General features: G+C 42.9%; 1 protein-coding gene across 2 annotated transcripts in view; it reads right to left on the bottom strand.

Moving 5' to 3' along the window:
• LOC109913022 (protein KASH5-like) overlaps positions 1-21,412 on the bottom strand; it is a 67,528-nt gene that overhangs the window by 39,867 nt on the left and 6,249 nt on the right. For both annotated transcript variants that reach the window (XM_048617711.1, XM_048617710.1), the window contains 3 exons: positions 15,457-15,692; positions 11,009-11,125; positions 10,101-10,281 (listed from right to left, as the gene is read on the bottom strand). In XM_048617711.1, coding sequence (XP_048473668.1) covers positions 10,101-10,281; positions 11,009-11,125; positions 15,457-15,688 — 530 coding nt within the window. In that variant the 5' untranslated portion in view covers positions 15,689-15,692. The remainder of the gene's footprint in view (positions 1-10,100; positions 10,282-11,008; positions 11,126-15,456; positions 15,693-21,412) is intronic.

Genomic DNA, 21,412 nt, shown 5'->3' with positions numbered 1-21,412 from the left:
ATGTGAGCTCTAGTGGGATTAGTGACAGAAAGACAAGAAGTCTAGCAAGATTGATCCTGATGTCAGAAGCATCTCACTCCATCATTTATGCTTTTGACAAGCGGCATGGTGAGTTGCTCACTAGACAAAAGTCAGGTGACAATTAAAGGGGATTATTGGTTGTTGAAGGGCTTGTTAATTGTCCAACCTGCTTCATTAGTATTCAACTTCCGATCTTACAAACAAGATAGAAGACATCGAGAACACAACACGGAAAAAAGAGCAAGTACATGGTGAATTTAACATGCAGCTTGCTCCAACAAACCTCCATGTTGGACACTAGACACCAACATCTCAGGGCACATTCCATGGGCATCAGCCAAACACTCCCATGTCCATGGACATTGGCATCAATATGTGCCAGCCTCTAGCCACCAACGCAGCACAATAGCTCAGTGGTTAGTACTGCTCCCTCATAGTTCCAGGAACCCAGGTTCAATCCCACCCTCTGGCAACTGTCTGTGTGGAGTTTTCTCTGGGTGCTCCAGTTTCATCCCACAATCCAAAGATGGGTTAGCCATGGGAAACGCAAGATTGCAGGGATAGGACGGGGGAGTGGGTCTGGGTGGGATGATGTTTGGAGCTCATGGACTGCACCAGATTGCATCACTGTCATAGTGCTCACTTACCCTGAGCTAACTTGGATGCTCATGACAATACTGTCTTGTATTGCCTTACCTGTTTGCATTCCTACCCCTCCACTCAGCCAGAGATGCCAGGCTTATGTTACGGCTATCTTACCATGCCATTTGGCACGGCATCATTGTCAGCAAGCCACAGACAAGTCAATGGAGATTACTGTGCTCAGAGGGTCCCAGAACAATGCATTGAGATAGCATACAATACTAGAGCAGAGGGTGGGACATAATCAGCTATTTGGGAATGGCTGGAGTCAGGATGATCTCCACATCATCCTTACCGATCTGCCAGCTACAGATGCATCTGATGATGACAGTATTGGTGACAGTAATCATTGCACAGTCTTCAGGGAGACAGCATCCTGCCTTGTTTGGCATGATCAGTGTATTAAGTGGGACAGACTTTGAACAGATCTAGCAACTCAAGACTGGGCATCCATAATGCACTGTGGGCCATCAGCAGCAACAGAATTGTACTGCATCAGAGATAGTAGGGACTGCAGATGCTGGAGAATCCGAGACAACAAGGTGCAGGGCTGGATGAACACAGCAGGCCAAGCAGCATCATAGGAGCAGAGAGGCTGACATTTCGGGCCTAGACCCTTCATCAGAAAAGGGGGAGGGGAAGGGGGTTCTGAAATAAATAGGGAGAGAGTGGGAGGCGGATAGAAGAGAGGATAGGTGGAGAGGAAACAAACAGGTCGAAGAGGCGGGGATGGAGCCAGTAAAGGTGAGTGTAGGTAGGGAGTGAGGAAGGGGATAGGTCAGTCCAGGGAGGACAGACAGGTCAAGGGGGCGGGATGAGGTTGGTCGGTAGGAGATGGAGGTGCGGCTTGAGGTGGGAGGAGGGGATAGGTGGGAGGAAGAACAGGTTAGGGAGGCAGGGACGAGCTGGACTGGTTTTGGGATGCGGTAGGGGGAGGGGAGATTTCGAAACTTGTGAAATCCACATTGATACCATTGGGCTGCAGGGTTCCCAAGCAGAATATGAGTTGCTGTTCCTGCAACCTTCGGGTGGTATCGTTGTGGCACTGCAGGAGGCCCAGGATGGACATGTCGTCTGAGGAATGGGAGGGGGAGTTGAAATGGTTCGCGACTGGGAGGTGCAGTTGTTTGTTGCGAACCGAGCGTAGGTGTTCTGCAAAGCGGTCCCCGAGTCTCCGCTTGGTTTCCCCGATGTAGAGGAAGCCACACCGGGTACAGCGGATGCAGTATACCACATTGGCAGATGTGCAGGTGAACATCTGCTTGATGTGGAAAGTCTTCTTGGGGCCTGGGATGGGGGTGAGGAAGGAGGTATGGGGGCAGGTGTAGCACTTCCTGCGGTTGCAGGGAAAAGTGCCGGGTGTGGTGGAGCTGGAGGGGAGTGTGGAGTGGACAAGGGAGTCACGGAGAGAGTGGTCCCTCCGGAAAGCAGATAAGGGTGGGGAGGGAAAGATGTCTTTGATGGTGGGGTCGGATTGCAGATGGCGGAAGTGTCGGAGGATGATGCGTTGGATCCGGAGGTTGGTGGGGTGGTACGTGAGGACAAGGGGGATTCTTTTTTGGTTCTTATTGCGTGGACGGGGTGTGAGGGATGAGGTGCGGGAGATGTGGGAGACACGGTTGAGGGCGTTCTCGACCACCGAGGGGGGGAAGTTACGGTCCTTGAAAAACGAGGACAACTGAGATGTACGGGAGTGGAATGCCTCATCCTGGGAGCAGATGCGGCAGAGGCGAAGGAATTGGGAATAGGGGATAGCATTTTTGCAGGAAGGTGGGTGGGAGGAGGAGTATTCTAGGTAGCTGTGGGAGTCGGTGGGATTTCACAAGTTTCAAAATCTCCCCTCCCCCTACCGCATCCCAAAACCAGGCCAGCTCATCCCTGCCTCCCTAACCTGTTCTTCCTCCCACCTATCCCCTCCTCCCACCTCAAGCCGCACCTCCATCTCCTACCGACCAACCTCATCCCGCCCCCTTGACCTGTCCATCCTCCCTGGACTGACCTATCCCCTTCCTAACTCCCTACCTACACTCACCTTTACTGGCTCCATCCCCGCCTCTTCGACCTGTTTGTTTCCTCTCCACCTATCCTCTCCTCTATCCCTCTTCTATCCGCCTCCCACTCTCTCCCTATTTATTTCAGAACCCCCTTCCCCTTCCCCTCCCCCTTTTCTGATGAAGGGTCTAGGCCCGAAACGTCAGCCTCTCTGCTCCTATGATGCTGCTTGGCCTGCTGTGTTCATCCAGCCCTGCACCTTGTTGTCTCGAATTGTACTGCAAGTGTTTGAGAAGATTTGTAGCCGTGGATGACGTCGTAGACTTGCTCGCTGAGCCGGTGTGTTTGGTTGCAGATGTTTCATCACCCTGCTAGGTAACATCATCAGTGCGCCTCCAGTGACGTGTTGGTGTTCTGTCCCGCTTGTAATTTATACGTCTCACTTTGCTGGGGTGGTTGGCATTATTTCCGGTTCTGTTTTTCAGTGGTTTGTATATAGGGTCCAGTTCAATGTGTTTATTGATGGAGTTCCGGTTGGAATGCCAGGCCTCCAGGAATTCCCTGGCATATCTCTGTATGGCTCGTGCTATTATGGATGTGTTGTCCCAGTCAAATTTGTGTCCTTTGTCTGTGTGTATCAGGACCAATAAGAATCGGTCGTATCTCTTGGTGGCTAGTTGGTGTTCGTGTATCCCTACTGTCAGTTTTCTCCCAGTTTGGCCTATGTAATGTTTTTCACAGCCCTTGCATGGTACTTTGTATATTACGTTAGTTTTACTGGTTGTGGGTATGGGATCCTTTACATTCGTCAGTAGCTGTCGTGGGGTAGTTGTTGGTTTGTGGGCTACCCTGCTACCTAGGGGTCTATTGAGTAGTCGTGTGGTCATCTCTGATGTATGGGAGGGTGACTAGTGTGTCTGGCCATGTTGCGTCTTCTTGTTGTGGTCTATCAGAGAAGTAATGACGGATTGTGCTTTTTGGGTATCCATTCCTTTTTAAAACTCCGTATAAGTGCTCCTGTTCTGCTTTGCACAAGTCCAGGTTGCTGCAGTGTGTTGTGGCCCGTTTGAATAATGTCCTGATACAGCTCTGTTTATGGGTGTTGGGGTGGTTGCTGGACTAATTAAGTATCTCGTCCATATGTGTGGTCCTTCTGTATATGTCAGTCTGGAGTTCCCCGTTGGTATATCCTATCATTATGTCCAGGAAGGGTTGTCGGTTATTGTTCTCTTCCTCTTTTTGTGAATTTTATTCCGGCAAGGATGTTGTTTATGTGTTGGTGGGTTTCTTCTCGTCTTGTGCGTTTGATAATCACAAAGATGTCATCTACATCGGATTTGGGTTGTATAGTGGGGGGGCACTGTTCATTCTAACATTTGCATTACCACTTCTGCAATCATTTCTGATACTGGGGATCCCATTGGTGTTCCATTGATTTGTTTGAATATACGGTCGTTGAAGATGTAGGTGAACTAGCCAGAGACAATTGCCACACTGCTGGATGAAGCAAGAAGACAGACACCCCACGACACCAACAGCGTCAACAAGAACAGTACCTTGTAACTAAATAAAAACCGAAAGAACAGCGGATGCTGTAAATCAGGAACAAAAACAACGTTGCTGGAGAAGCTCAGCAGGTCGGCAGCATCTGTGAAGGAAATAACAGAGTTAACGTTTCAGGTCTGGTGACCCTTCCTCAGAACTGTTCTGAGGAAGGGTCACCAGACCCGAAACGTTAACTCTGTTTTTCCCTTCACAGATACTGCCAGACCTGCTAAGTTTCTCCAGAAACTTTGTTTGTGTTTTTTAGCACCTTGAGCGCACTTCACCTTCAACAACTGTATATTCAAACAAATCAACAGAACACCAATGTGATCCCCAATATCAGGACTGACTGTTCACCTTCGTGATTATCAAACACTCAAGGCTAAAAGAAACCCACTGACACATAAACAACATCCTCAGCAGAATAAAATTCGCAAAAGAAGTGAACAATAACCAACTACCCTTCCTAGACATAATGGTAGAACATAAAAACAACAGGGAACTCCAGACTAGCGTATACAGAAAGACCACACATATGGACCAGATGCTTAATTACTCCAGCAACCACCCCAGCATCCATAAACAGAGCTGCACCAGGACATTATTCAAATGAGCCACAACACACTGCAGCAACCTGGACTTGCGCTAAGCAAAACAGGAGCACTTATACGGAGTTTTTAAAAGGAATAGATACCCAAATAGGACAATCTGCTGTTACCTCCACAACAGAAAGACCAATACAGCCAGACACACTCGTCACTCTACCATACATCAGAGACATATCAGAGATGACCACACGTCTACTCAGACCCCTAGGTATCAGGGTATCTCATAAACCAACAACTACCCTGCAACAGCTACCGACGAATGTAAAGGATCTCATACCCACAACCAAAAAAAATTAACATAAAATACTATGCAAGGACTGTGGAAAAACATTATATAGGCCAAACCAGGAGAAAACTGACAATAAGGATACATGACACCAACTAGCCACCAAGAGACACGACCAATTCTCACTGGTCTTAGTGCACATGGACAAAGAAGGAAACAAATTCCACTGGGACAACACATCCATAATAGCACGAACCAAACAGAGACATGCTAGGGAATTTCTGGAGGCCTGACATTCCAAATGGAACTCCATCAACCTAGCAGGGTGACGAAACATCTGCAACCAAACACGCCGGCTCAGCAAGCAAGTCTACAACCTCAGAATTGTACTCTAGTACAATCTGCAACCTCAGCGCCCGACAGAGTACTCCCCCACTCAATCATTACCATCAAGCCAGGTGATCAACCCAGGTTCAATGGAGAGTACAAGAGGGTATGCCAAGAGCAGCAACAGGCAGACCTAAAAATGAGGTGTCAATCCAGTGAAGCTACCAAAAAGGACTACATGCATGACAAACAGCATAACAACAAGTGATGGACAGAGTTAGGCAATCTCACAACCAACAGATCAAACCTAAACTCTGCAGTCCTGCCTAATCCGGCTGTTAAATTGCGCACCACCATTCTCGACTCACTGGAAGAGGAAACTCCATGAATATCCACATCTTCAATGATGAAAGAGCCCAACACATCAGTGCAAAAGATAAAGCTCAAACATTCAGTGCAATCTTCAGCCAGAAGTGCCAATAATCCATCTCGGCCTCTTCTAGTGGTCCCCAGCATTACAGATACCAGTTTGATTCAGCCAATTTGATTCACTCCATGTGAAATGAAGAAATGATTGGAGACACTGGATATTCCAAAGGTTATGGACCCTGACAATATTCTGGCAATGGTACTGAAAGTTTGTGCTCCAGAACTTGCCGTTCCCCTAGCCAAGCTCTTCCAGTATAGTTACAACACTGGCATCAATCCGTCAGCAGAAAATTATCCATATGTCCTGTACACAAAAATCAGGATGAATCCAACATGGCCAATTACTGGCATATCAGTCTACTCTCGATCATCAGTAAAATGATGGAAGGTGTCATCAACAGTGCTATCAATCAACACCTGCTCAGCAATAACTGCTCAGTGACGCCCAGTTTGGGATCCCCCAGGGCCACTCAACTCCAGACCTCATTATACCCTTAGTTCAAACACGGACAGAAGAGCTGAATTCCAGAGTTGAGGTGGAGTGTGATAGCTCTTGACATCAAGGCTGCATTCGACCAAATATGGCATCAAGGAGCCCAAGCAAAATAGGAATCGAGGGTAACTCTCCATTGGTTGAAGTCATACTGCACATAGGAAGATAGTTGTGATTGTTGGAGGTCAGTTATCTCCACTCCAGGATATCTCTGCAGGAGTACCTCAAAATAGTATCTAGGTCCATTCGAGTTCAGCTGCTTCATCAGTAACCTTCCCACCATCATAAGGGCAGATGTGGGGATGTTTGCCAATGATTGCACAAATGTTCAGCACCATGCATGACTCCTCAGATGCTGAAGCAATCCAAATTTAAATGCATGAAGATCAGACGGCATGGTGGCTCGGTGGTTAGCACTGCTGCCTCACAGCGCCAAGGGCCCACGTTCGACTCCAACCTTGGGTGGCTCTCTGTGTGGAGGTTGAATGCTCTCCCATGTCTGCATGAGTTTCCACCGGGTGCTCAGATTTCCTCCCACAGTCTAGAGTTATGCACGTTAGGTGTATTGGCTATGATAAATTGCCCATAGTGTTCAGGGATGTATAGGTTAGGTGCGTTAGCCATGGGAAATGCAGGGTTACAGGGATAGGGTAGGGGAATGGGTCAGGGTGGGATTTTTTTTGGACGGTTGGTGTGTAGACTTGTTGGTCCGAATGGCCTGTTTCCTCACTGTGGGGATTTCTGTGATCTGGTCTATATCCAGGCTTGGACTGACAACCGCCAAGCAACATTCACTCCAAACAAATGCCAGGCAATGACCATTTTCAATAAAAGACAAATCTAAAAACCACCCACTGACATATCATGGTGTTACCCTTACTGAATCCCTCACTATCAACATCCTGGGGGTTACTATTGATCAGAAATTCATCTGGACTGGCCGCATAAACATAGTGGCTATAATATCAGGTCAAAGGCTAAGAATACTGCAGTAATTAATTCACCTCCTGATTCCCCAAAGCCTGTCCATCTTCTACAAAGCATAAGTCAGGAGTGTGATGAAATACTCCCCACGTGCCTAGATGAGTGCAGCCCCAACAACACTCAAGAAACTTCTCACGATCCAGGACAAAGCTGCCTGCTTGACTGGCACCACATCCACTCCCTCTACCACTGACGCTCAGTAGCGGCAGAGTGTACAATCTACAAGATGCACTGCAGAAATTCACCAAAGACTCTTAGTCAGTATCTTCCAGATCCACGTCCACTTTCATCAAGGTGAAAGCCCCGTGGTATTATTGCCAGACTATTAATCCAGAAACTCAGCTAATGTTCTGGGGACCCAGGTTCAAATCCCACCACAGCAAATGGTGGAATTTGAATTCAATAAAAAAATCTGGAATTAAGAATCTACTGAATGGCTGTGAAATCACTGTCGATTGTCGGAAAACCCCATTTGGTCCACTAAAGTCCTTCAGGGAAGGAAATCTGCCATCCTCATCTGGTGTAGACTACATGTGACTCGAGACACACAGCAATGTGGTGGACTCTCAACTGCCTTCTGAAATGGCCTAGCAAGCCATTCAGTTGTACCAATTGCTACAAAGTCTCAAAAGAAAGGTGAGAACGCTGTCAGACTCACATGATGCCCTAATGGAACACTAAGTATACCCCGTGAACCATCCCATCTAGCAGGACCTCCAAAATTCTGCCCGCAAAGGAGGGCACCGATTTCGCCTGTCTACCATGCCCAACTACCAGAAACCATGCAAGACAGCTCCAGACAGTCAGGGCGTACCACAGGTTTTTAAAGGTAGCACGAGTGCAAAGGATGCCAGTTCATTCCAGGATAAGCTAGCAATAGGTGAATTGTTCTGGAATGGTGCATGGTAAGATGAGACTGGAATTATATGAGTGTGACATTACTTGGGATGCAGGAGGAGGGTGTAATTAATGAGGTGGTGTGATAAGGTATGGCAAGAAATCTTGCTAGGTCTCATGGCAAAAAACCCTTCCAAAAACACAGCACAACTCATGTTTCCCCCAAAAAAACCTAAGATTCAGCCCAAGTTCTTTTCCTTTTATCTCAATTTTTCCTTCACACATACTTGCTACTTTAAAGAATCAGATTTCTTGAGTGAGGAGGAATATGCTAAAATATATTTGCACCTGGATCAATCCTTCCTTTCCACAGAGGCTTCCTATTCTATTCCTCTCATTAATGGCACTGTAAAATGATTTCATGGTTAGCTGCAGTCCATTTTGTCCGCTAGAGGAAGATCTAAAAGGAACTTTAAGTGTGTAGACCTAGTAGAAATATTCCCTCGACACTTCACACAATAATAGCACTTACGTAGCATATTTAATATAGATAACTGTCCCAGGTGCTCAAAAGAATCATAATTAACACTGGGTTGAATCTTATGATATTTTGGCAAAAGTTTCATTTTCATGGAGTTTCATCAAACACTGCGAGTTTTCTCCTGTAATTGTCCCAAACATGCTTCATTAATTACCTGCTCCATGCCTACAGCAGGCTTCTTGCCCAACGTTAGCTGAATTCTCTCACTTGCCATGACCTAAAGTACTTGCCATCGCTGGGATATCCCAGAATAAAATGTCATTTCTTGTGCCAATGCCATCTTGGAATCCTGGCCATGCATCTGGTCAAGAATTCGCAGTCCAAATTTGCCCTTCACCACCAATGTAGCAGCACACAGCCAGAAACTAGCACTCATCACAGCACATAGGCAGCACGGCTCAAACTTATTTGTACATAAAACTACATTCCTACCCTAAGATGCACAACTCTCTGGGTCTGTAGGCAGCCCTTCCAAGTCTAAGCTACATCACCCCCAATGCCCACTGCATCTTATCATTGTTAAATGTGGGGTCACGTTCACTTAAAACAACAGAAATCAAACAAATAGAAGCTGAATTTCCCCCTCGACCTAAAGTGAGCTGTTTAACTGTAAAATGCTTCTTGCTCAACATGCAATGGGTGTTTGCCAAATCCATGTCGCATCTCCTGGAACCGAGTGTAAATCAAGTCCTGTCAGACTCTAGCGTCTGATGCAACAGCTCTCTGTCATGCACAAACTGATGCTTCTTCTGCTCAACGTCATCATTCTCCTCGGAGGAGGACTGCTCCTATTTTCCAAGTTCTACAGGATCCATCAAATCCCCTTGCTACCTGCTCCAGATGTGTACGCTAGGATAATACAGCACAGTCTGTCTGGAGCATACAGCAGGGCACCTCCGACCACCAACCAGCCTATGCAGTGGAACATCATCTGCAGGAGGCCTACCACCTGCTCCACTAGGTGGTTGAAGAACATGCTGAATTGTATCCATGCTCCCAAGCAACTTCCCATAAAAGTCAGGGCTTTAGTTCCCAGGTTCAGTAAAGACTAAAAGTAACAGACAGCCATTAAGTGAAGTCTCCACCAATGCCAGGAATTTGTAAAGTCCCCAATGAAAAGAAGTAAAACGAGGGTCCTCTTAATTTTCCTCCTCAGTCAAATAGTGAACACCTTAGCAGACAGACATCATTTGAAAGCAAAATCAATGCTCATTTCTGCAAGGGTCCCAGGGCAGTCTGAAAATGTTCAACAGATATGGATTCCTCATTTTTAAAACCCCCACCCTCAATTCTCCAAATACTATCTGGGTCCCAGGATCTTCTAGATGCTGCTTTTCACACAAATAGCCTGTGCCAAGATACAACTTAATTACAATTTTATCACAATCAAAGCTTTTATATATATTTATGGACTAGACACATAACTACAGTCTATGTATAAATTATGCTAATTACCCCTCCTGTCTGCATTCAGCAATCCACTGTTTCATGATGCTGTGGAAGGTATCTAAATTCACAGTAATGTCTTTTTCTTCAGGATTTAGCATTTTTTGCAGAAGTTTTAGCTGCCCTTTCTCACAGCTTTGACCTGTCACATCTTCCAGATATCCAATGATTCTGGATACGTATACTTCCCCTACACACACACACACACACACACACACACACACACACACACACACACACACGAGGGACAAAAAAGGTCAGACTTCATTAACCACTGAAAAACAGCTTATTTAAAATGCAGTCAACTTTTATAATAGACAATATACAAAAGCGTTAGAACACTTCAGGGTGAAAACGGTAATTAGATCCATCAAAATCCTGCTGGAGTACCACAGCTCTCTCCATCTGAGCATCCAACCAGATTTTAATAGTCACTACTATTGCTGGTTCCATCAAAATATCTGGTAAAATGTCAATACTTATATCTCAATTTGAATATTTTTAACTAAATTTTACCATTTTAGATATACTACTTATTACTTTAAATCCATTTTTAATTCACTTACAATTTTTATTTGGCCTGGCTTAGATGGAAGTTATATTTTGGCAATAACATTTAGTATTTGGTATGGCTTGACACACTCTATTAAACTTTTCTCAAGAGTTTGGAGAATTTGTTTTTCTAACTTTCTTTCACAGCTCTGTTCTTTTAAACTTAGGATCATTACTGTTGTTCACACCTATACTTTCTCCAATTCATGCACTTTTTTACAGAATATGGTCATAATTGAACATATTTCCATGTGCAGTACATTGTACAATATAAGCCCTGCAGATTGCACTATAGTTTTTGGCATTATCTAAATACTTTGATTAGATTACAGCCTGAAAACCATTTCAAACAAGTAACATGTTACCTTTCCCCTCGATATCACACGATTCAAATGTACAATTTAGAACATCTTCCTCTGAGCAGATATTCATGTCAGTTGATTTCTCAATGGAGTTGTGTGCTATAATTTCACACATCATTTCTGAAAGAATAAGGAAGATGTTTTCTGTCAGACTCACATGATGTCCATTTGGCACAGCAGGTAAACAAAATAAAGCTGTCCCATTCAACAAGATGTACTATTTCAAATACTGAGGAAAACTACAGCCATGCCTTTATAATATAGAGTGATGGTAATGGAGGAGAAAAATCCTAAAAAAGAGCAGCATGTTTTCATAAAAAGAAACATTTCTGCAGATTTCCTGTCTGAAATTCAGCCTCATTACTAGGTCCTCCATTGGCCTGCAACACAAAGACATATCTGAGCAAGCAGTGAAGCAGAGGGTGGAGTTGCAGATGGAGTTTAATTTAGATAAATGTGACATATTGTATTTTGGTAAGGCAAACCAGGGCAGGACTTATACAATTAATTGTAGGGCCCTGGGGAGTGTTGCCAAATAGAGACCTACGGGTGCAAGTGCGTAGTTCTTTGAAAGTGGAGTCAAAGGTAAACAGGGGGGTGGGGGTGAATGAGGTGTTTGGCAGGATTGCCTTCATTGGTCAGAACATTGTGTACAGGAGTTGGGATGTCATGTTGCAGCTGTACAGGACACTGGTGAGGCCACATTTAGAATACTGCATACAATTCTGGTCGTCCTTCTGTACGAATGGTGTTGTTAGATTTGAGGGTGCAGAGAAGATTTACAAAGTCGTTAGCAGGACTGGAGGGTTTGAGTTATAGGGAGAGGCTGAATAGGTTGGAGCTTTCCTTCCTGGAGCATTAGAAACTGATGGAAGACCTTATAGACATTTATAAAATCATAAGTGCACAGATAGGGTGAATAGCCAAGGTCTTTTTCCTTGGGTGAGGGAGTCCAAAACTAGAGGACATATGTTTAAGGTGAGATGGGCATGATTTAAAAAGGACCTGAGGGGTAGCTTTTTCATGCAGTGAGTCATGCTTTTATGGAATGAGCTGCCAGAGGAAGTGATGGACGTGGGTACAATTACAACATTCAAAAGGCATCTGGATGGATACATTAATAGGAAGGGCTTAGAGGGATATGGGCCAAATGCTGGCACAAATGGGACATATGGTCGGCGCAGAGAAGACTGACCAAAGTGTCTGTTTCTGCGCTGTATGATTCTATGAGAGGTGCAGGGACGTGGTTGCCCAGAAAGAAGTCCAGGGAAAAAAAAAGCTGTTCAGACATTGTGTTTAGATAAGGTTGGGGGTTTAGTTCAGTTGGCTCGACGGCTGCTCTGGATCAAATAGGTGCCAGCAGCCACGGGTTCAATTCCCATTTCAGCTGGGATCAATTTGGGATTTGCTACCTTGCCATGCCTGTGGTGGAGTTTGCAACATTATGGGTTGGATCGGCCAACAAGAAGAGAACTCAAGAAGATGTGTATGATATAGATTCATTAAAAAATGCAATAATGTGAAGGCAGTTAAAGAGACTGTATTGAGACAGATTTACAGATCAAAGTCGTAGATATTATGAACTCCTGAAAAGCTGTTCAAGGGATGCAGCAGTTCAAGGTAGTGATGGGTGGGGCAGGGGGAACATGATGATTGTCAGGTGGGGAGGAATGGCACAATGAGAGTATGAAAAATATCCCCAGCAGTGCCAAAATTTCCAGCATGATTCTTATAGTCAGCTATTGAAGTAAAGATTTTCTTTTAAAACAGAAAAACTAAATGTTACTCAAGCAGAAAGAAGGAACAATTGGCAAACCTTGATAAATATGTTTCATGTGAAATAACAATAGTTAGATTATGACAGCATACATGGCAGTAAAGTAGCCACTAAAAGTTACGGAGAATAAGAAAAGGACCACTTACAACAACGCTATTAAATTGCAATGAGATACACTTGAATAGGTCAACAGTACAGTACATACAATAATCCAGGAAAAGCATGACTTTAAGAAAGAATTCAGAAAAATTCACAGAAAATATGGTCAACTCAAAATGTTACCTGTTTCACTCCATAGATGCCTCCTTACCTGCTATCCTTTTCCAGCATTCTGTGATTTAAAGAATAGTTCATTCCTATTCATAGATTTAATCACACAGGAAAAAGTGCACTTGTTTGGTGGCTCATTCAGTGATTTTGATAGAGTCATAAAGCACAAAAACAGTGGTCCAACCAGTCCTTGCTGATTATTATCTCAAACTAAACTAGTCCCACCTGCCTGCACTTGGCCCATATCCCCCTAAACATTTCTTATTCATGTACTTATCTAAATGGTTTTTAAATCTTGTAACTGTACCCACATCCACCACTTCCTCTGGAAATTCATTCCACACATAAACCACTCTAGTGGGGGCAAAAAAATTGTCCCTTATGTCTTTTTTAAATCTTTCTCCTCTCACATTAAAAATGTGCCCCCAGTTTTGAAACCCCCCACTCAAGGGAAAAGACCATTCACCTTACTTATACCCCGCATGATTTTATGAACGTCTATAAAGTCACCCCTTAACCTCTTTCACTGGAGTCCCAGCCAATGCATTTTTATACCTCAAACCCTCTATTCCTGGCAACATCCTGGTAAATTTGTTTTGAACTCTATCCAACTTAATAATATACTTCCTATAAAAAGGCAATCTGAACTGAACACACTACTCCACAGAATCCTCACCGTCTTGTACAACCCAGGCATAAATTCTCAACACTGTCCCACTGCGTTAGAAATTCCAAGTTTAGAAGGTGCTGTCTAAGAAGCCTTGGTGACTTACTACAATGCATCCTGCAGATTACACACATTGGTGCCACTATGTGATGGTGATGGAGGGGGTGAATATTGAAGGTTGTGGATGGCATGCTAATCAAGCGGGCTGTTTTATCCTAGATGGTTTTCAGCCTCGAGTGTTGTTGGAGTTTCCATTCCACTTCTGACTTGTGCCTTACAGATGGTGAGCAGGCTTTGAAGAGTTAGGAGGTGGGTTAGTCAATGCAGAATTACTAATCTCTGACCTGGTCTTGTAGCCACAGCATTTATATGGCGGTTTCAACTCAGTTTCTAGTCAACGGTAATGTCCCAGATAGCAGGGGATTTAGCAGTGATAATGCCATTCAATGTCGAAGGGTAACAGTTAGATTTTCTCTTAGCGGAAGTGTTTATTGCCTGGGACTTGTGTGGCATGAATGTCGCTTGTCAGTGATCAGCCCAAGCCTGAATGTTGTCCAGGTCTTGCTGCATTTGGCCAAAGATTGCTTCAGTATCTAAGGAGTCATGAATAGTGCTGAACATTGTGCCACCATCAGCAAATATCCACACTTCTGACTTTACAATGGAGGGGAAGTCACTAATGAAGCAGCAAAAGGTGGTTGGTCCTAGGACATTACTACCAGGAATTCCTGCAGGAAATATCCTTGGAGACATGTGCCTCATCCGGGGCTACTTTCTTGCTGATTGAGCCACTTTTAGCAAGAGATTATTAATGGGAGCAAGGACAGGTTTTATCACCCACAAGCCACCCACTAACATTTTCTTCTTTGCTGAAGTTAGAAGGAATCTATCTCACTGTGGCCTACCTGTGAAAGTAAAGGTTATTAATACACAGTTATGCTCTTAACCTGTCTGAAAAGCACCTTTCCGTGCTTCCCCATCCAACAGTTCTGAATAGCAAATGGTGATTACGGATTCCTTGCAATCGTTCAAAGGAGATCTGGACAAGTTCCTGTAGTTATAAAAGTTAAAGGGCATCTGGGAATAATACTTCGAGAAGGCAGTGGGAACTTTCAACAATTTTTCCTCAAAATGGATACAGATTTTATCTTACCAGGTGACTGCATAAATCAAGGGGGATTTTTGGCTACATAATAGGTTGGTCGGATTGGTCTTTTTCTCCTCTTTGTTTTGTCCATATATTTAAGGTACTACCAGAGAAAATTAAACACTAGAATGACTCAGCAAAATCTGTAATTACCTATACTGATTTACAATTAGGAGTTAAAATCTATCAAATGCTTTCACAAAGGTGCAGCTGAGTAACTTAACAGTCCATTCAAAAATTTTAAAACTCTGGAAACAGATTAAAGTGCTATTCATAAATATACGTCATTTCAAACAAAATTTAGATAATGCTACAATTTGAAACACAAAGACATCTCCAAAACAGAGGGAAAACTAGGCTATGACACTTGATAAAAATCCAGCAATCGCTTTATATTGAGATTAGCAAGGTGCTTGCATGCCTGAGTAAATTTGCCAGACGAGCATTGAAAGGGTGTCCTAACCTTTATATAGATACCAACCATGAATTATGCACTGAATCTGACTGATTATTAGAAAAGATGAAAAGAACAAATAGGAACTGATGCATGGGGTGCATCACTATGCAGTCACTTGCTCGGAAAAACTTACCATGTGTATCTGTTGGTGGAATTGACGTAATTCTCTTTATCACGACATCACTTAATAAGGAGTGCTGCTCTTCGTTACACATCAAGCTGTCAACACTTTTACGCCACTTCAGAGTTAATCCACTGCGTTCCTTCACATTTGTCTGTCTGCACTGGAAAAAGCTGTCAAAGGAGCAACTCCTCTTAAGAAGATCCAGAACATTATCGTGTCGTTCATTTCCTGGCTCCATCATCAACCTAATATATTAATTTAAAGCTGACTTTAGTTTTCCTTTCAAATAATAAACTGGGTATTTTAGTTAGCTAAAATATGTAAATAAATCGAAAGGCAACATTAAAACAACCATAGTAAAAGAAGAAAGTGACAAAAAGAAATTTAGAAAATTGGATAAACCTAGATGAAAGTAGGTAGACGTTATATACGTAAGAAAATATCTCTTCAACCTATTCTTCCCCTGGGCCATTCTATAATCAAGTGGGAGGGATACCTAATAGCAAATGTGAAGTCTTACAGGTCAAATGAAGTTCCCTCATTTGATCTCTATTCTGTACTGAGTTAGCTAATCTTAGTCAAATGGTGGTAAAAGTACTACAACTGGTGTAATGAAGTCTGGTCAACCTGAAGAAGATAATAAGTCAAGCTCCTGCTCTTATTCATCCTAACTGATTTTTGCTGAAAAATGCAGTTGTCCTGCCCTTGAAGCCACCATTCTAACAGCAGTCAGAGGCAGATGCAAGTTCCTCAGCTTATCCAGTTTGAAGTATTCTGAACCAAGCTGTTAGGGAAAGATACCCACTCCATCTGGAAGAGACAAACCGCCTAAAGTTGGGTAATATTACAAAGATGCAACAAGTAGAAGGACAGGATGTGCAATCAGTAAAGACACAAAGCTTATCGTGGGTGACAAACTTTCTGAACTTTAACTACAGGAAGTTACTGCACATCCAAGACAAGCAATCTGTCAACCTTTAAAATATTCCCCCTTCAATGTGCGCAGAAATATTATAATTCAGAACTTTTATTTCCAGTTACAATGTAGATAAAGTCAAGGATAACTTATTGTGAGTTTTATCGATGGCTTTCTTCATCACAAGGTCCGTCCACAATATCGTGCCTGAATTACAAATTGATATAAACACTTTTTTGTAGCACTTTGTTCTCAAATGTTCTGGTTTTAAAAAATAGCCAGCAATGCAGCTTTATGCATTAAGCAATAGCTTATTCTTATTAAATGACTTTCAGTAATAGCTATGTATAGCTGTAAACATTTAAAGTAAGGACAAATTACAGATGAAGATGAGAAGGATCCATCTCTATTAGCACATCTGGCTTGCTTGAAAGTTCTCTTTTCAAAGCAACGGGGTTGAAAACTTAAAGTCAAAATTCAGTTTGAGTAGTTAGAGATTGCCCAAACAAGTGAACAGAGCATAACAAGTCCTTGGAGTGTGTTGTGTTCTTACAGCACTGCAAGTTGTGGCTGTTGGTAGACTGGTAGTGTAGCATCCTGGACACTACCTGTCTACCTTCTTGTTAAGAAACAGTGTTGTTTCAGAATTGTATCTGTATAAATATCTGGTTACAATCCCAAAATTACGAACTCATCTAAGGCAATCAACATTTCTGAGGAAGGGTCACCAGACCCGAAACGTTAACTCTGATTTCTCTTCACGGATGCTGCCAGACCTGTTAATGTTTGTTTTTGTTTCTGATTTACAGCATCTGCAGTTCTTTTGGTATTTAATCAACGTTTTAATTGTCTCAGCCATTAATGTGGATGAAACATATCCTGTCAAGTTGTTGGTGAAATGGCAGAGCTTTCATTGCTTCAGAGAAACCTGGTCAAGGATTTTCATTGGACTTCAAACTGACGTGTCAATTTTTTTGAGAAATGTACAGTCTTGCTCAATGTCAGCTAAATTCACAAAGATAGTCATGTGCTTTCTGAAAGCACATTTTGAGAAATTTCTTGTGTCAATTTTAAACACAAATAAGCTTTCTTTACAAAATATATAACTACACATCTTCAACACCCTGATCAGATTTTGGTTTCAGTTTAATTATTGACCACATCAGGTTAAATTTACAAACGTTAACTTTCCTTTTACCTTTGAATGTTGCGTTGAACAATCAGATTAAATATAAGACACAACAACCACCAAAATTATATACTCATCTTTATAAGCATAGTTCTTAATTAAGGTGGTTTGTTTAACTGGCTTGCCAATGTTTGCAAGGTGTGGAGATGCAGGTGTTGGACTGGGATGGACAAGGTCAAAAATCACACGACACCAGGTTATAGTTCAAGAGGTTTATTTAAAAACGCAAGCTTTCAAAGCTCAGCTCCAACCTCAAGCAGTGTGAGAGAGAGGGTAGAAGACACAGAATTTATAAGCAGAAAGGTAACAACCCTAAAACTGGCCGCCTTTTGTTGAATCTTTAATCAGTTAGGAAGGAGACTACTTATTAAAATGCAAAATCGAGATTCCTTTCAAGTCATTGTCCCAAGATAATTAAAGGTTTTATCAATGTATACAAGAGGTGACATCTCAAATCAGACAATGCATTCTAGGTGTGAAGTCTTGCTTAGAATCTGTCGATGTTTTAAAATGGGGTCAGGTTTTTTTTGAGCAAAACAGAATGTATTTGCAACCATCAAACATCTTGGATGAAATAATTCAGGTGTGTGTCTGTGTCTGTATATGTGCGTGTGTGCATTATATTATGTGTATGTTATGCATTAATAAGGAATATTATTTGGCTTCTTCCAAACTGGAGCATTATCTCGCACATTGCCGTTGACTGTTTTTTTGAGGCCCTATCTTCCAAGGAAGGTAAAGAATATGTTTTCACTTTCTCTTGCCCTACAGAAGTGGAATGAATCTGCAGCTCAGAGAATCACAGGATTTCCTAAGATATAGAGTTTACCATACACTGCTCACAAGTTACCTTGTGGGGACCACATTAACTCCAAAATGTGTTACAAGGGATTCCACTCTCAAATGAATAGTTAGCGCAAGACTCTTTGCAGCAGATCATTTAGGTCAATGCTTTGGTTGCAATCCATTGTGCCATCTACATTTGAGTCACAACAATCGAGAGGATGGTTACTGGGGAGAAAAGACTTTTCATCTAATGACACAGTTCAGGAATCCAGTGCTCAACACAGATTAGTCCTTGCTGGATGTTGCCACATAACATAACCACTGTCTAAATTCTTCCACAGTCTGGACAGTTTTGAGGAGGCCTTTGGCAGAATATCCGTCAATTTTTGTGGTGATGTGCTACATGAAACACACAGCACCTTTCTCACCACTATCCATGATCAACTCACCCCATCATAGCATCTTCTTGATCATGATACAGAAGTAAAGCCACCACAACATAAACATTTCAAAACAAATTAATTAAACCATGTCCTATTTCACACAAAGGTTAACAAATAACACTTGTACATTACCCCGGTGCTTACCTTCCATCCATCGTTCCCTACTTTGCTGCTCCTACAACAGTACCAGTCCAGTGCCTGGTGTAAGGCTTCGGAGGTTTAATGGATGAAACTACAGTTCACTTTTCAGAACAACCCTGAACAGCTCTGCCCCTAGAATGTTCAGCTTCAGTCTGCATCAGCTCTGCACTAGCAGGCTAGTTTACTTGCAACAGCACAGGATTAGCAAAGTGGAACTGTGGGTGAGCATCCGAGATAGGATGACATTTATGCTGCATGGAATCGCTGCCAATTCTCCAAGGCAGTGTATCAATCTAGTAATCTGCCAGAGGACACATGGCTGCAATGCTTGGCACTTGGCAACCCTCTTTGAACAGCGATACACTCAACAATGATGGTAGCAGGCTGAGTTTACATGATAGCTTAGAAACACAGAAAATTCATGGCACAGGAAATCATCATTAGTCCATAATGCCTGTAATATAAAAGCTAAAGAAAAAGTGCCATTTAGCCTAAATCCATTTCCCAGTTCTTAGTCCGTAACCATACAGGTTATAGCACTGTAGATACCTTTTAAATACTATGACAAATTTTGCCTCGACCATTTTTTCAAGTTGTGTGCCCTAAACAACCACAAATCTGAGTGAACGAACAGTTTCCTCAACTACTCACTAATCTTTTTACTGATGACTATAAATCTATGCCCTTGTTAGGCATGGCCTCACTACAAAGTGAAACAAACCCTTCATAATTTTGTAAAACTCAATTAAATCAGACCTCAGCTTCCTCTATTCCAAAGAGAACAATCCCAGCCTAATCTTTCCTCATGGCTAAAATTTTCCATTCCTGGCAACACCACCATAAATTTCCTCTGTATCACTTCTAATATGATCATGTCTTTGTGATTTGATAACCAGGTGGTTAACCTCCACCACTGATAGTTCAGGTTGAAATTCTTGGGTATCTGAAAAAAGACAGACAAAAAAAGGGTAGAGTTGTGGTTGCAGAAGGACAGAAGGGAATGCAAGAGTTTACACCATCTGCAAATTAGAAGATTGCAGGATGATGGTGCAGTAGGCATGAAAAGGAAGAGAAGGGATCAGATATGGTCATCTTTAATTATTTCAGCCCCTACACCAGCATGATTACTGCCCTAATGTTGATGAACATTGATTCCCCATCAGAGTCAAAATAAACAGCATGTCAGTTCCCTGCTGTTTAGGTCCCAATGCCTCCAGTTATGCATCATCTAGTCCTGATTAGAGAGTGGGTTCAGCATCAGTGAATATTGTACTTCTTTTCTGAGTGATGTCATTGCCTTTCTTGAATAGCAGTCAGCCCGAGATGAGGCTTGCATCAGTGCTAAGCATGCAAAGAGATTAAAAAGTGATATTAATCATCACTGATGGTAGATAGACATGTGATGCATGGAGCAGTGAGGTTAGTGATACAGTTTGTTATACAGCATTTAAAAATTAATTCATGACCTTGGCAATTCATGCAGGATCACTGAACTTAGAGTATCCAGGTCCACAAGGCTAGATCTCTGTTATGGTTCATAATGACTATCCAATTTAACTGCATTCACACAGTTTCTCTGAAAGGCCTACTGCAGTTAGGGGACCACATTCCTCCTGTCCAAAGCCTCTACCAAACCAACAGTTCTCCGATACTGGGAGCAGTGACTACACTACAATTGCATTAATGGGTGTATTCACCAGTTTAAGAATAACAAGGCTGCTGGAGTAGACAGTATTCCTGTTCAGGCACTGAAATGCGGAGGCAAAGAGCTCCTGCTGCAGCTACATGCCCTTGCCTGCCTTATCTGGAAGGAGGAGAGTATGCCAGGAGGGCTCAAATTCTACCGCTGTATGCATTTTCAAAAACAGGAACAAGTCCGAGTGTGGTAACTACACAGAAATCTTGCAGCTGTTGACCATTGGAAAACTCATCACCAAAGTCCTCTTCAATCATCTCCTCCCTGTGCCTGAGGAACTCCTGCTGGAATCGCAGTGCAGCTTCTAGCCACAAAGGGGCACAACGGACATGATTTTCATCACGTGACAGCTGCAGGAGAAATGCAGAGAAAAGAAAAGAACTTATCCCTGTACATGGCCATCTTCAACCTTACAAAGGCCTTTTCACCATTAACTGGGAAGCATTGTGGAGCATCATCCTCCTGTTTGCCTGCACCATGACATCTGCCACCATACTTCACCTATTCCACGGCAATATGGAAGTCATAGTAATGACAAATGGCCCCACCACCAACCCATTCCCTTTCCGACCAATATCAAGTAGGGCTGCATCATCACACCAACACTGTTCTCGCTCTACCTCGCTGCAACACTTCACCTCAACGATAACAAGCTCCCTGCTGGAGTTAACCCACAGAGCCAGCATGAAGTTATTCAACCTCCGATACCTTCAAACAAAATCAAAGTCACCCCAACCATATCATTGAGCTGCAGTACATTGGCTGATCCTTGCGTATGTGCAAACTCAGAGGAC

The sequence above is a fragment of the Rhincodon typus genome, chromosome 37 (genome assembly GCF_021869965.1).
Source record: "Rhincodon typus isolate 14 chromosome 37, sRhiTyp1.1, whole genome shotgun sequence".
NCBI lineage: Eukaryota > Metazoa > Chordata > Chondrichthyes > Orectolobiformes > Rhincodontidae > Rhincodon > Rhincodon typus.
Note: the sequence above shows the minus strand (reverse complement) of the source record. Positions and strands in the feature narration are given on the sequence as shown.